This window comes from Mauremys reevesii, linkage group 6, assembly GCF_016161935.1.
Source record: "Mauremys reevesii isolate NIE-2019 linkage group 6, ASM1616193v1, whole genome shotgun sequence".
Taxonomy (NCBI): Eukaryota; Metazoa; Chordata; order Testudines; family Geoemydidae; genus Mauremys; species Mauremys reevesii.
Window position 1 is genome coordinate 114624456 of NC_052628.1, and position 16233 is coordinate 114640688.

The 16233-nt window shown below is 42.9% G+C and overlaps 1 protein-coding gene across 7 annotated transcripts in view; it reads right to left on the reverse strand.

The window, feature by feature from the left end:
• Positions 1-7253: 7253 nt before the first annotated feature.
• SUSD1 (sushi domain containing 1) overlaps positions 7254-16233 on the reverse strand; it is a 90174-nt gene continuing 81194 nt past the window's right edge. For 3 of the 7 annotated variants that reach the window (XM_039544279.1, XM_039544278.1, XM_039544277.1), the window contains 3 exons: positions 15848-15887; positions 11677-11770; positions 7254-8460 (listed from right to left, as the gene is read on the reverse strand). In XM_039544279.1, coding sequence (XP_039400213.1) covers positions 8325-8460; positions 11677-11770; positions 15848-15887 — 270 coding nt within the window. In that variant the 3' untranslated portion in view covers positions 7254-8324. Of the gene's footprint in view, positions 8461-11676; positions 11771-12349; positions 12504-15847; positions 15888-16233 lie in introns of those variants that run through there. The other 4 variants (XM_039544281.1, XM_039544280.1, XR_005600331.1 and 1 more) reach the window with 3 other exon arrangements.

Genomic DNA, 16233 nt, shown 5'->3' on the forward strand with positions numbered 1-16233 from the left:
TCACTTCTCATTTCCAGAACATCACTCTCCTTTGATTCACCAGTTTTCTGATTCTGGAAAGCCATCGGTGTGTTACACATCTTTATCTATGATCGTTTTCATAAATCAATAAAACGTAACTGAAAATTAAGAGAAAAATTGTCCTCAAATAGCTTGCATCTGAATACAAAGGATGGACTGCTAAACCGCTGAAAGAGTTTCATATAAAATAGTGTGAAAGTGCTAACAGAGGGAAATATTTACACAACAGTCAGTCTGATACAAATGGACTCAAGGGACTTTGCTCTTGCAAAACCTTATGCATGTGCTTAACGTTAGCACCTCCACGAGGAAGAGTTTGCAGGACTTTAGAGAGAGATTATTTCAACTGTTTGAAATTTCAAAGATACAGGCCAATATTTTCAAAAGCAATTAGTTATTTTGGATGCCTGACAACTTAAAAAGGAGCCTTATTTGCATAGTGCAGGTGCTCGGCACTTTCTGATAATCAGTCCCCTTTAAGGTGTCAGGTTGGACACCCAAAAATGGAGGCACCCAAAATCACACGCCCCTTTCTAAAATCATAGACATCAGACATATGGATAAGCAAATCCTAAACTTCCTGGATATAGAGCCTTCAACTCAATGCGCAACTCAAGCTTCCCCTGACCATGCTTAAGCAGATCTGAGATGTAGGGCTGGAGCCCTGGAGTTCTTTTATAGATCCCTGGCAGGCTATTATAGCCTCTTGACAGAAGTCAACACAGCAGGCATTTCTTGAATGACGAAGAGGTAATGCACATTGTTGCTTTGGAGTAAAAAATCCCTATTTTCTATGTATACACAGGTAAACTAAATGATCAAGGCATGCCAATATGGCACAGATAATTTAAGCTTAAGATAATGTAAGTAATATTATTTTCTGTAATATCGTACATCTTTGACCTTAAGGTTAACTGACCCATCCACAAGCATACTATAAGGTAATTAAGACATGAAAGTGAATTAGCATCCACAAGCTAATGTGGTTGCATGGTTAACATCTAACAAGACATAAGTAAACACATATGAATGCAATTAGGAGTGGCCTCTAATTCTCAAACAACACAGGTTTGCATTTCAAAGCTCTAAGTCTGTCTAACATTGCTTTGCTAGCTGTTTATAAGGAAAGGCCCTAATGACCATTTATATACTTTTCTAATATGTCTTTAAAAGTTGAATTTGGGTCATTGAGCCTGCTAGTTACTTACCCCTATCCACTCAGTGTCACAGGCAGCAAATTACATTGAACCTTCTGGAAACCTTACCCTGGCATCTGTTATGGTGGGGTGTTGGGTGTTACTGCAGTAGTCTAGATTTGGGGGATATTGACGTAACTCATAAGACTTTTTACTATCTCCACTAATTCTAATCACTGAGATGGTGTCTAACTTGAATTTAGAGACAGGACTGAATTAATCCACCAGTGCACAAATTTGAGGGGAGTTTGAACTCTGAAATTGGATTTGAATTTTGGTGGCTCTCTCTGGAACAAAGTAATGCAAAAACTCTGCAGCTGCTTGTGGGATACCTGCAGGTGAAGTCTCCCAGGCATGCTGTCACACATGAGGACTTCTCAAATGTCCTTGGTTTGTAATTAAAAATTTTTTTTAAAAAATCAGATGACCCATCATATCACACTGTCCTTTGCTGGGGCAAAGGATTATGGGATTTTGATCATGGCAAGAAACAAGGGGTGTGTTTTGGGTGGTGGGGCTTGTGGATGCCAATGGAGGATGGTTGGAGGAGTAAGCCTAGCCTGGGGTGTTTGAGAGAGGGTGCTGGCTGCTTAGATGACGTGGGGATGGGGAATTAATGGTTCTGGGATAGAGGGGCTGTCTGACTGCTGGAAATGGGGAGAGTTGTTGGTTGCTATGTGGAGGATTACTGGCATGTGGGTCGGGAACTTGTGCCAGAGCTCAGCTAGAGTCCACTCTATACATTATGGCATAAGGTGACAATGGAAGCCAGGAAATCTTAAGCTCTGGTACATAGACAAACAGTGTCTCTTGGAAAATGCTTCCAGCTCTCAACTTGTGTAAAGCAGAGGTTAGCTGAAAACCCCTACTTCCCAAGAAGTCATAGAGCGTACTTACTTCCAAAACTTTCTCCTTTTACTCAGAGTGCAGCGTCTTTAGCCAGCAACACTATGTTTAATAGCTGCTCCCTAAATACAACTGACTTAGACCTTCCAGACTTTTCTCTATCTCTGAATTGCTGGCTCCATTACACGTATAATAAAGAAACCCAACCCACAGGCATGCCGGTGAGCTATCGCAGAAAGTATTAAACTTGCATCAATGAGGTATGATCTGACATTTAGTCACAATAGCTCGCATAAATGCTAAAGTTTTAAAACAGCCCACATGAGATACCTCTTGTATAAAAGAGAAGATAGAAACACGGTAACTGATGCTTACACAGAACTGTTTATCCTAGGATAACAGCCAACTACAATTTGTTATTTGCAGCTTACAATGGATTTAAAATACTTTTGTAGTGATGCAAGCATATGCACTTAAAACATGGTAATGGAGTTTTAGAAAGAAGTGTTGGTGATCTCAATGGGCTTTAATATAATTGGGATCCAAGATTATAGCACATGGCCTTAATGTATATAAGAGTGGAGTTCATATTCTGGGTATCAGATCAAGAAATTCATTTTAAAAGATGTGGCAAAAAAGCCATTACGTATTAATAATTGGCAAATGATAGTGAAGAACTGATGGAAATGAATGTAGAATCCATGGGAACCACGGCATTGTGGCATCTGGGATTATTTCAGTGTTATGATGAGTGGGAAATAGATTGTAATGATGCTACGCATTCAATGCTGCGCTACAAAAGTCCACAACACCTTCAAGTATGTCCTTTGGGGCTATCTTTTCCTTTTTTTTAAATACCAAATATTCGGCTAAAACTAATTAATTGGAAGGTTAAAGATCAAATTTCTGATTAAATATTTCAGTGTAAGAGCACAAACCCACGTAACGGAAGCCTAATTGAGCTGACCTTCAGCTATCATTAGCACTGTACCCAGACCAGACTTGCTTCACTCAACGTGGCTATTTTTATAACACATAGAAAAGTAAATATGTTGAGTCCAGGTTCACATGATTGTGATTGGCAAACAATGGTCCTTCTAGGTGGACCTTTCTCAAACTTATTTTTAGTATATATCATTTATTTTATTTAATGCTGCTTAGCCAAAATGTATAATATTTTAGGTTTAAAAGGTTAAGAAAACTTCAGAGCAATTGAAAAATGTTCATGAAAAAGAGAGGCTCCAAAATCAGAAGGGATTAATGAATGTATGGAAAATTCTCCGAAGAGGACAAGTGCTACATTTTGATGTTATTTATCTGCACACCTCCCAAGTTAAGGTGAAGCGTCAGTAGAACAGAGGTGAGAGCATTTACAGGAATGAAGAACTGTTGCTATATCCATTAAAAGAGCTTTATAAAATTCTTGCCAGCTCCCAGTAATTTCTTTTTGGCATACAAGTAAAACAACATTAGCTTTCTCAATATCTATCCTCACGGTAAAAGACAGGTGAGTAGATTTTGTACTTGGTCTAGGAAATTTTCATGCCAATTATGCAAGGCTGAATTAAAGAACATATTGCTTCCATCTGATGAATGTTTTAACCTTTGCTATAGTGACTGAAAATTATTTTAGCGTGTCTAGTTGATTTTACCCCTCGTACTCATACTTCTACAAAAGGGTAATGTGAGGCTATTCCCTTCGGGATTTGCCACCGGATGCATGGACAGGTGCCAGTCAATAAACCTGTCTCCTGTTGGGAAGTCCCAATGCCACCCAAGGGCACGGTAGCGGAACCCATTAGGTGAAGGAAATGTCCCCAGAAAAGAGGATGAGCCACACTATTGGGACCACATCCATCTTGAAAAGGCGCAGTTCAACTCAGAGTGGAGTTCCGGCTAGAAGCTGCAGCAGGCCTATTCAGATTGTCTTGACCTTTGTCTTGCAGTTGGAGTTCTCTAGCCCCCGCTGAGAGAAAACATGAAGGGCCTATGGCAACCCCTTCCTTCTTCGTTTTGACTCGGTGTACATGTCGAAGGTCTGTGCTCGATGGTCACGCATCCTGGTGGGGAAGGACCCAGGTGTTCGGCAGTGGCTCAGATGTCCAAGTAGCCCTATTTAGGGGTGGCCTGCTTACCCCAATTCGGGGAAGGCCATAGAAAAGGTGGCTAAAAAGCTCCCTTCCAACTTCTTCATCTTACCTCACGTGTGTGGAACAATAAGCTGCTAACCCTGAACACAAAAGTGTCTGTTTATCATTTTGTCTCCTAAGTACCCTCCTTTACTGCTGTGAAACTCCAAGCAGGAGCAGAGACTGAACAGCTTCCACCTTTGCTATCTCAGAAACATCCTTGAAGTCACTTGGGACCAATGGATCACTAACAACAAGATCCTTGAGAGAACTGGCCTGCAGGCTACACTGGATGCTCCCAGAGCATATGCCTCAAGATCCTCTGACAAAGGCTGTGCCTTATGGCCATCTCAAGAACTGCCCACAATGCAGGGGAAGGCCAAAACTCCGATATAAGGTCAAGCAAAGTCTCAGGAAATTCAGCATCTCTACTGACAACTGGGAGAACTCTGCCCACAACTGGTCAGTCTGGAGAAGCTGGGTGAAGGCTGGTGCAGGTATCGTGGAGAGCCATCAGAGAGCCCAGGCTGAGGCCCGCAGGAGAGCCAGGAAGCAGGGTGCGCTCCAACCTCCATCTGGCAAGTGGACCTGTAGCCACTGTGGGAAGGTCTGCCGCTCGCGCATTGGGCTCATCTCTCACACCACGGTCATGCACCATTGATTGACTGACCTTGTCGTGTTTCCTTTCATCTGTCAAGATGTTGGATGGCCATACGTATAAAAGGACAAAAAACGTGATTTTTCTTCTTTCAACAGACATTCTATGGATGGAACATGTGTCCAGCCTTTTTGTGCTCTGGTTATTCGCAGCAGTAATAGGCCCCAATCCTATGAGTTGCTGAGTATGTTCCCACTTCTCCAGTAGAAGTCACAACGATTTCAGGCTGTGCAGCACAAGCCTATAGAAACCGGTTTATTCCTCTATTATAAATAGTTATCATTTGCATGACAGTAGTGCCTCTCCAACAAGATCAGGGCCCCATTGTGCTATGTACTGTTAAAAAACAACAGAGGCAGTCCCTGCCTTAAAGTGTTTAAACTTTAAATAGACACAGAGAGGTGATGTGACTTGGCCAAAGTCACACAGGAGGCTAGTGGCAGGTCTCCTGAGTCCCAGTCCTATCCACTGGACCATACTGCCTCTATGTTCCTGATTCTGCACCATTGATGCCAATGTTAATTTAGCTGTTGACTTCAACAGAAGTATGCACAGTGGGTCTTTTGGGATCCTATTCTGTGAGAGCCTGTGTCATGAACTCCCACTGACTTCAGTATGAGTTAAGGCTGCTCAGCACCTCCCAGAGGATTGGAACCCGGGTGAAACAAAGCAGATTTTATGCACATACTTTAGGTAGCCTACATTTTCATTCATTTTGTTCTTAATTATCTTCAGTAATGGAAAAGATTTCTAGGGTTTGAGTTAAATTTAAACAAAATGCAAAATGAAGTAACAATAATGCAACAAGAATAATTAAGCTCTTCTGTTCTTAATTAGTGAAGGAACAAATTACCAGCTCCCAATCAGTGGCACAGTAAGGGAGTTCTTACTGAGCTGCTGATGGTTGGAGACTTGTTGTTATAAGGGCAGATTTTGAAATGTTTTGAGATCTTCAGTTAATTAGGTGCTATCAAAGTATGGCTATTGCATTAAATAGGTGTAAACTGATCTGAAAATTTCTACTTCTGGGGGAATTCCGTGCCACTGTGCATGTGCAGAATTTATGTGGCCCGTAGATTTCTTTGCTTCCCCACAGAAAAATGACTTTCTGACTGGGAAGCAAAGGGAAGCCACAAGAGCCGTCATGTGACCCTCTGCAGCAATATGTTTTGGGTGCCCAGGGCAGCCGTCAGAGAGGTAAATCACTGTGGGACAGTGGGGCAGGACTGAGGAAGACCTGGCTGGTGGTGCCTACCCTGCCCTGGGCTCAGCTGCTAGTTCTGGCTGGACTGGGGAAGATGGGACTTCATCTTCTCCTGCACAGCATCTGGGGCTGGTCAAACCCACCCCCAGATTTCTCCCCCAGCTGCAGGAAGCTCTGCAAACTCCCTCTCCCCTCCCCCTGCTTCCTGCACCCATCGTTCCTTAGCTGCAAGGGGAGGGATCCCTGTACAGGGAACTACTCCCCCATCCGTCCAATGCCCATGCACCTAGACCCCCTCATACACAGATCCTCATACTGAACCTCGTCCCCCATGCACTTAGGACTCTCTCCTAATGAGCCCCACTCCCTCTGCACCTGGACCCCCCAATGAACCCCCCATACCCAGACCCCTATCCCCCATGGTGAGCCCCAACCACTTTCATGTGGATCCCCCTGCAGAGTCCCATTACTGTTGCACCCAGATCCCCGCAACAAGCCCCTGCACATCCAGATCTCCCCCACACCCGGATCCCCCACTGAGCTGCCCGCACCCAGATTGCCCCACACAGAACCCTCTCACCCCACACCTGGATCCCCCCACAGTAAACCCCTCCACGCTTGGATCCTCTCTTGCTGAGCCTGCCTGCCCACAGCTGGTGCATGTCTCAGGGCCCTGGGGTGTTTCCAGGGCAGGCCTGGTCCTTGTGCTGAGTCCGTGTCCTGGGGGGAGCTGCACAATGATTTCCCATCTCTGTGCAGCCACTGGCCTGTGCTCCCCAATGCCATGCTGGAGCCTCCACTTTTATTTGACAAATACAATTTGCAAAATTTTAAAATATTGTGTGCAAAATTTTTAATTTTTTTGCACAGAATGCCCGCAGGAGTATCCACACCACATCTGCACCCGCACCAGTATCCACAAGAATAAAAAGGTTCCCATGTCATTTTCAACTGCAGTTTTCCTCAGCCAGTAGCAACAGACTCCTGAAGTCTGTAATACTTTAATATAACCTCTTTTAATGCTAAAAAACAGCACAACCAAAAACAGAGATAGTGTGACTAAACCTAAAACATCCTGCAACGAGTGGCCAGAAACATGAAAAACGAACAAAAAGATCACTGTACACCCTGATACAGAGTACGAAAGCAAACATCCATCAAAAACAATCATAACTTGAAAAAACAAGACAACACAGGGCTAAAAACTAAGATCTTTTTATTTCACTATTTAGCATGATTTTGCTATCATCCTGGAGTGACTTCTGAACAGGAACTGAAGTAAAATCAAAAGTACTTGAAACTTTCTTATACCGGAAAAATTCACTCATCCTGAATGCATTGCAGCAAATTGGCTAATTTTATCCGTATCAGGTTATATTAACCAGATGTTACATTAAACATGTGATCTTCATGAGTTTCCACAACTGTAAATTATGACAGAAGTATAGAGATGAAATAAATTGCAATTGAAGACATGTAGCGCCTTATTAAAAAAAATCACAAACCATTAATGCTGCACAGTTGATTAGCACACTGCACTTAAGTCAATGTTATATAGGTGCATGCAGGATTTTGTAGATTATTTGCAGTAATCCTTAGTATCTCCTGTTTGGTAACACATATTTAAGTGTGATTACTCAACTCTATAACACTTTTACACGTTTTATTGAAGCTACACTTACTTTTAATTGATTGAACTTTCTATTTGGTCATGCAACAGCTGCTTTTTGGTTTTAAACTTGAGGGCGGAGGGGCTAGTGTTCTCAGACATTCTAAAACAGATTATGGACCTAATTGATTTTCAAATAGCAATTTGCTCTTTGAGTAATCCCATTGAAATCAATGGGACCATTTGTGGAGTAAAGTTTACTCATTGTAAGGGTATCAGAATACTGTCTGGCCTTAAAAGAATTTTGTTCTTTCATATGAACTATATATTACTAACAGCAACAACGTACTCCAAGACAGCTGTTATACCGGGTACCCACAATTCTAGGAGGGTTAAAAGCCTTTCGCCTGTACACAGAGGCTTGGAAATGTCCTTGCATGTTTCCTCTGACATACACACTTTGGTGAAAGTCCTAAACTGCGCTAAAAGTAATGAAGAAATCAAGGAAGGCCTGAGTATCCCACTATCCATTTCAAACACCAATGTGTAGTCATTGGCGTAGGGTGTGCAGATACAGTACATGGTAGTGCAGTATTGATGTAACAAAGAGATTCTGGATTCTCTCTCCTTCTGTCTTCTAGGCAAATGGGGGATGAATTCATTACGGAAGAGAGACACTTTCAATCTCTAGGAAAGATGATGCAATACCCCCTCCTGCAGCATCCATGGTAGTCTCATAGGATACTCCTTTGGCCAGTGCAGCTGGAGGTATATGGACTGTGCTGTGGAGATAAGAACTGGTGAGGGAGAAAGGAAAAAAAAATCTAGGTAAACAAATATTCAAATAAGAATTCAAGCACAGAACTTACAGGAGAGCTAGTTTCTATTTATAAGATAAACAGGCAAGAGGGTTTCTATAGAGCTCTGAAGATGGAAGGCACTATATAAATGCTGAACTTTACTACCACTGTCTAGTAACAGAAGGAGAGTACTCGAAGAGTGGAAATGTCCTGTGAAGAGCACCGCCCTAGTTTAACCTTGGCACCAACAGAGCTCAGGTACAAACACAGCTTACAAGAGTGCTGCAGTCTTGCCACTGAACTTCTGTGTCTGTAGGGGCATCGGCAGACAGCCCAGTGTCAGGAGTGAGTAACAGATGGAGGTGAGGGAAGGCCAGGACATTCTAATAACAAGCAAATTTGGGCTAATGCATATTTTAAAGTTATTTTTGAAAAAATAAGGTATATTCTCTATGGCTGTAAACACCTCAGAGTGCAAGCTCTCTTCCTGAGCCAGATTCGGAAAGCACTTACTGCCATGGGTGAGCAGTTCTTCAGAGGAACAGCCCCAATGAAGTCAATAAACAGTTTTCAGAATGAATTCAAAACCTGGTCCGCTGTCATTACGTCATTCGGACACCCAAGCCACTTGGAACGTACATGATGACGCTGGCCTGCATTAAAAAGGAGCTCTCTCTGGTGTTAGAAGCCACAGAAATAATAACGCAACTGCTGGGATTCCCTCTGACACCATTTCCAGAACCCCTTGTCCAGTCTGGGAGAACACTTCAGGTTCCTTTATTTGGCATGCAGCAAAACTACGCTGAGTTGATCAGACTCAAGCGTAGGGGGTATCACACATCCAAAGTTACACCAAACTCTTCCTTTATATCTATTTACACATCAAATTGCATTTGCAATTCTTGACACCACACATTTTTGGATTGGCTTGGTTACTTGCAGGCACCAATCCTGTACAGCATGCTCACGTTACATTCTGTGTTTATCTTGCCCACAGTCCCTAGCATCCAGGTGTTGCGGCGTATCTTAGCTAGCACAGACAGCCTGACTCCAACATACTGTTTGTCAAGCCCCTTTTTACAACTTAACCTTCCATTCACCTTCCCAATTATGCCCACTAAGAAATGAGGCACGTTACTTATGTCAAGCCAGGCTTACACCAACACCAAATGAAGGCTAGCGATAGATAAAATCAAACAAAACACTCATTTGCTATACGAAATTAGTCAGCACTGCTATGCTTTCGGTGCTTCTATTGCTGCACTGACAGCAAAATACAAGGGTTACAGCTGTGGCAGACTTTCTGTGCCTCAAGCTGACTGTTCTGTCTTAGCAGAGAGAGGAAGGACCAAGCATTCAATGGCAGTTTAACAACTACTTAATACTAACAAGAATCAAACAAAGGCCCGAAGGCCTGAAGTCCAGTGGAAGAAACTGCTAGATCTTGCCAAGCAAGAGAGATGCTCCGACTGACCACCATGGGCGGTAAGAAGGAACTGAGAGGGCGTGGGCCAGCGGCGCCTGATATACCGTGGTGTGAGTGCAGCATGCCGGAGGGCGCCACAGCTGGCCCTATGGGTACCGCTAAGGCAAAAATCTCCTCGTGGAGTGTGCACATGGCGCGCACTAGAATGGAATTGAAAGCAGACAGCACTCAGCTAGAAACCTTGTTTCTGTTCATTCCCAGTCCTTCCTTTTCTTCCAGGAGATGAAGGAGATAGTAGATTGATACTTACAAAAAGTAGGGATACGTGCTACCCATGAACATGGGGACTGTTATACCCAGAGCTGGGGAGGGTATCCAGGACGGAGGGGATATGGGATTTCCAGTCTCTGTCCCTCTCAGACATTCCTTTGGGAAAGGGCCAGCTTCAACCTCTACCAGAGGCCCCATGAAAACAGGCTGCTCAGGGGAATGTCAGGGGATTCTCCATCTCCCTTGACCTACTCTGGTCCAGTGCCCCTGGTGAAGAGACAACTGCCAACTCCCTGTTCTGCCACAACATCCCTTGGGTTGACTTTCTGCTGCAAGTGGCCCCTCTGTCAGAAGGCAGCACAGATCCTGGAAATGATTCTAGCCCAGTTTACCTCGAAGGTTGGTTTAGGCCCAACACCCCTTTCCAAAAACATTAAAAAACCTGCAGTGCTTTGTGAAGTTCATCGTAATGCTTTGCTGCCAAGGGAACGTGGCTATCGCTTTCCTTCTGAAATATTGCCAAGAGCACAGCCAGGCTTTGCAACCTTCGCTGTGGAATTTAGATCACAAGAATCTAATTAAAATGTAGCCAACCCCAAATAATCCCTTTCCCTTCTGCTCCCCATCTCTTTATGAATGTCAAATAAGCAGCTTAATTGATCAGAGTGCTGTATCTCACCACCCAGAAATCACCGGCAACTGGCCTCTCATGTGATATGTAAGTAAGAAGAATGGCAAATTCCAAAGAGAAAAAAAAAAAGATTTGGGCAAAGACATATTTAGAGGTACAATTACATTTTTATTAAGGAGTATTTTACCCATAAACTCCCCCCGCCCCACAGGATTACAGAACAAAATAATGTGTTTTACCTTGGAAGAAGGGCAGTTTTAAAGCTACTGTCCCTGCATGAAGGATCATCTCCAGCCCATGTTCCAAGAAGCCACTTTAACAATCTCCCCAAGATTTTACCATAATTTTTGTTCAACGTTTCATTAAAGGCCCACCTCTACTAAGCAACTGAGTTTTACTATTCCTTTGGATGGCTCCTTACAACAAAATTAGGATGTTTTGAATGGTGACGACTGTAGGTGAACCAACAGGTCATAGGTATGGACATGACAGCAGTGTTGCCATTAAGAACGGCTACTTTATTCTCAGAACAGCACCAGTATAACTTCATTTATCTATCTGCCATTCAACTGAAATTGCTCTGATCTGAAGCTTTGATGAGACCTGCTTTCCCATTCTCTCTTCTAGTTAGATGAACCCCCATTTTTGCTGATGATCCACCGAAAACTTTGAGGAGAAAAGGGCTTGTAGTTTATCAGCTAGTCAGTTCAGTGCATGGATCTCTCACAGCACAGGGAAAGTGGGGAGCTCCTCATGTAGCTTCTAACCACCTGATAAGCCTTAAACAAAGGAGGCTGGTTGAGAAAGGCTGTTTGATAAACAAAACATGCAACCCCTTCCCTACAAAGAGAGCTACAAATTGAAGTTAATAGTTAACGTAACATACCGTGCTGCCAAGAAGGACAAGAGCAGTATAAGGCAGACAGCAGTGACTGATCCTAATCCAGCAAGAGTCGTATGTTGTAGAGTGGGTGATAAATCTGAAAGAAAAACATCCAACAGTTCAAAAACAAATACCAAAAATGGTACCATGGTGCAGCACAGTCTTGTGACTCACTGCCTAAATCAAAGTTAAACTCTTATTCTGGATTTATTGCTCCATCAAGCAGTAATTGAGCTGAACATCCAATGGCCAGCAGCCAGCTGAAGAAATGAGATTAATGGTGTATTGCTCAAAAGGGATTACATTTTCCTGTCTATTACTTTCCTGCTCTCCACCTCCCCCCTTCTTTTTACTTTTGACTGTGAAAGTAAATCAAGATCCTTTTCCTCTAACACCATCATCTGTTTCAGTCAAAGTCATAAGATAAGGGTGTCTCCAGTGCAGGGGCGGCTCTATGTATTTTGTCACCCCAAGCACGGCAGTCAGGCGGCTTTCGGCAGCATGCCTGCGGGAGGTCTGCCAGTCCCGTGCCTTCGGTGTGCCCGCTGCCGAATTGCCGCCAAAACCGTGGGACCAGTGGACCTCCCACAGGCATGCCGCCGAAGGCTGCCTGATTGCCGCCCTCACGGCGACCAGCAAGCCGCCCCCCGCGGCTTGTCTCCCCATGCACGTGCTTGGTGCGCTGGTGCCTGGAGCCGCCCCTGCTCCAGTGCTACTAACCAATCCATCATCAAACGGCTGAACTCCTCTCCTCCAAATTCTTGCAATCTGGGTACTATTTCCTTTTTTAGGATGGTACCTTCAGCAATATGAACACCACGGAATCACACCTGGGGAGAACAGACTGCTATAGCACATGAACAAATCCCTCAAATATTTGCGTTAATGAGAATTGGGGGGGGGGTATAAACTAAAAATGGCATGTGCCTGAGGAGAAGAGGAATGAATAATCTGCATATAAATACATAATTGACTGGCCCCCGAAGTTTTCAATCAGGATAAGAGCAAGCCATTTCCCCATCACGGTATTTCAGAAGAAATAAGTGTGAAGGAGCTATCATTTGTTACCAAACTTTTCAGGAGTCAATTCTATCAAAATGATGCAAATCACTCTTTGCTCTGACTGCATGAGCCACTTCTTATTTTCTACACATGCACAAGAAACACATGCGCCTCATGAATTATGGCCCTGATGCTGAAAACACTTAGGTGTATGAATAATTTTATGCACATGTACAGTTCCATTTACTCACATGTGTGACTGCAAGATCAGTGTCTGCAGTCTTAGTACTTACTTGTAGTCACGGGAAATGACTACCAGGGATAATTTCAGAATCGGGGTTTTAAGATCTTATGTGCAGTATTTGATCAGCCTCTGTACATGTTCAATTTTGGTCAGAACTTAAAAAAATACATAAACCTTTACTTCATCACAAAACCAGTTTTCATATATAAAAATCAAATATCCATGGAACAGACTAACATGACAAAAAAAAAAGACTTTTCACTCCTTTGTATTACTATATTTTAGTTAAAATCACTACATTCTGATTTTATTCAGACCGCTCTTAACTATAAGGCTGGAAGCCTATTTCCATCACTACTCTAGCACTCTTTATTACAGCAATTTAACAGATTATAATCAAAGCCTCACTAGAAGGCCTCTGCCACAGAGAAATCTGGTCTAAATAGCCATGGTTCTATTGAATGTCTAGATCTTCCTCTGTTTTGAAAGTGGAATGAAGAAGCACTCCTTAAGAAACTCAGCCTCTCAAAAATTCTCACAGCCTTTCAAGTTGTACAAGTTCCATAAGGCCATGGATACTGGTTGACTGGAAGACTGTCTCCACTTTCCCCTAAATAGGCCAGAGTGTAAAGACAAGCCCCATTCCCGCACCCATCTTCCAATTCTCCTTTGCCCCCTCCCAAAGAGAAAAATCCAGCTGCACGCCAGAGGGTTGTAGTGGTATTCTAGGGGTGGACAGAAGACAGAGATATGAGAAAGGGGTAGTTTTCTGTGGCTGAATAGTTATTTTTAGTATTGAGCAGGAACCAGATTTCCATGTCATGGGAAATTCCACAATTTCAAAACACTGTCCCCATTCTGAAATAGTAGAAAAATAAGCCATTTTGAAATTTCCAATGAAACAAAATTTAAAAAAAAAAAAGAGTTTTGGTAGCAACATTTTGTTTTGATCAAACCAAAACATTTTTGTCTGATCTCAACCTTTTAAAAATTAATATTTTAATGTAAAAATAAATTAATTTAGTTTAAAAAAGTGGTTTAGAAACCAAAAAAATAGAAAAATTCCATTAAAAAATGTCAAAAAACAGGACGTTTCAATGTTGCTGAAACACTTCATTTCAGGTTTTTTCCCCCTAAACAAAACCAGACATGTCTTTCTACACATTTTGATGAACGCAGCATTTTTCATCAAAAAACCTTTTTGGTGCAAAAGTTTTTACTAGTTCTAGTTATTTTGCAGCTCTTACCAAAAGGAAAAATACTCTTTAGAAAAACAGGCAGCCTCCACAGTTGCCAAATCCCTGAAGCTGGCCACGTTTCTGAGAGCCAGAACTGCAGAGGCTATTGCTGGCCTGCAGCGGATCTTAAGTGTGGCAAGAAAGAATTCCTTCAATTCATGGGAAAAGGAGTAAGTGTGTCCAAGGGAAAAACAAACAAACATGTGATGCCCCTGAAAATACAGTATTTTTAGAAATAGAATCATTGGGAAGGGGCCTGACAGAGGAAGAAAATGGAAATTTTATCCTATCTGAAAATTGGGTTTTAGCAATGTCACTCCAGCAATGACAGAAGAGCTCTGTGTAAGCTCAAAAGCTTCTCTCTCTCACCAGCAGAAGTTGGTCCAATAAAAGGTATTAATTCACCCACTTTGTCTCTCTCATATCCGGGGACCAACATGGCTACAACAACACTGCATTCTCCAGCAATAATTCTGTCTTACTAGGTACTGATAGATCAAAACCACCAGTCAGAATTTTTGGGATATTTCTGACTCTTAGATTCTACTCTGCATCAGGCATAAAAGCTTTCATACTTCACAAAATATAGTTTTGCCACGGATAACGTACACCAGAGAAGAATGAAAGTTCCAGAGCTTTAGCGACTCATTTAGTTAAATAATTTGTCTGCATAAAAATTCCCTGATTAATCTTCTACCAAAAAGGCAAGTGAGGAACTCAAATCCTCCTCCCTCAATTTCAGAGTGAGAGAAGGAAGAAACAAGTTTGCTTTGCTTTTCTGAATTCCTTTTACCCAAAGAGATTTCTCATTTGGAGAATCCAGAGACAAGTAAGTATTCTTTCATTTTCTTTGCTTTTCTCCTGTCAAACAGGCCAGTTCTCCAGTAACTATATTGGAGAAACAGTAATTGAAGGGTTCAGACATTTTGAAGAGCAGAAAATACACTTTTTATGTTTCTTGTTTGGTATTTTCATTGTCACCAGTTTGTTCAATGCACGAATGTTGTCCAACATAGCACACCTGTATAGCTGCTGAGAATTCCAGCAATGTTCTCCCCATCTACTGGCCTCAGTGGAATGTCAGTAGGTTGGAGGAGTACAGCGGCTGGGGCAGGCCCATTTGTAAATGTTTATGGCCTGTCGCGACCCAATAAATAGTCTGAGGGTGAAGGCCCTGGGGTGGTTTTGGTTGGGCCCTGCCTCCCTCGCCCCCTCCCCCCCCCAAGCTGGCTGGGGTTGGCTCTCTGCTCCAGGTGTTGCAACCTCCAGGGTTGCAGCGCCACTCATCGCCTCCCTGACTGGACCAAATTTGTGTGAGTAGAGTTGTGACCTGGTTCATGGGGTTGCAGGGCCACTCACTCAAATTTGGCCTACCTGGACTCCCATCGTCAAACCCGAGTGGTGCTAGGACCCCGGGGGAGTGTGCAGTGCCTGGAGAAGGGAGGTGAGCCAAGCCAGTCCTGTGGGACCGGAGCTGCCACGCGACCCTTTGAAACATTCTGGCGACCCAATTCTGGGTCCCAACCCAGAAGTGGAGAAACCCTGATCTAACCTTTGTAACGCTCCACTGGACTTCATTGCTAGCAGGGAATTAAACAAAAGCCACAGACATGGTTAGTTTTGTGCCAAGATATAGCCAGGCAATGCAATGACAAGTTTTGTTTTCTCATAAGATGAAAAACTGCCTTACCTTCAATTTGTGCCCAAACTGCACAAGATTGTGTCCTCACCTGGAAAGTAAAACATAACCAATGTCACTATTTTCCCAGGATATGTATTTCATCAACAAGCCTACACCATCAGCAAAGGCATTCAGACAAGAAACATTAAAATGTATTACAGTGGGAATGGATTCCTAGATCACCAAGCTTTCCTAAGAAGGCTACAGGCTATAAAGATCAGATTAAAGAGAAAACTCTGAGGAAAGTCTAGCTCTCATCTTTCGGATAGAAAAGAACAGATATCTAAAAACCCTACATGACAGGGCTATAAAGCTGCATGGTTAAGCGTTCAAAAAGTTAGGAAATACCAAAGTTAAGGCTGCACATGCAGTCTTAACTGTGTCCCCTATTTGCA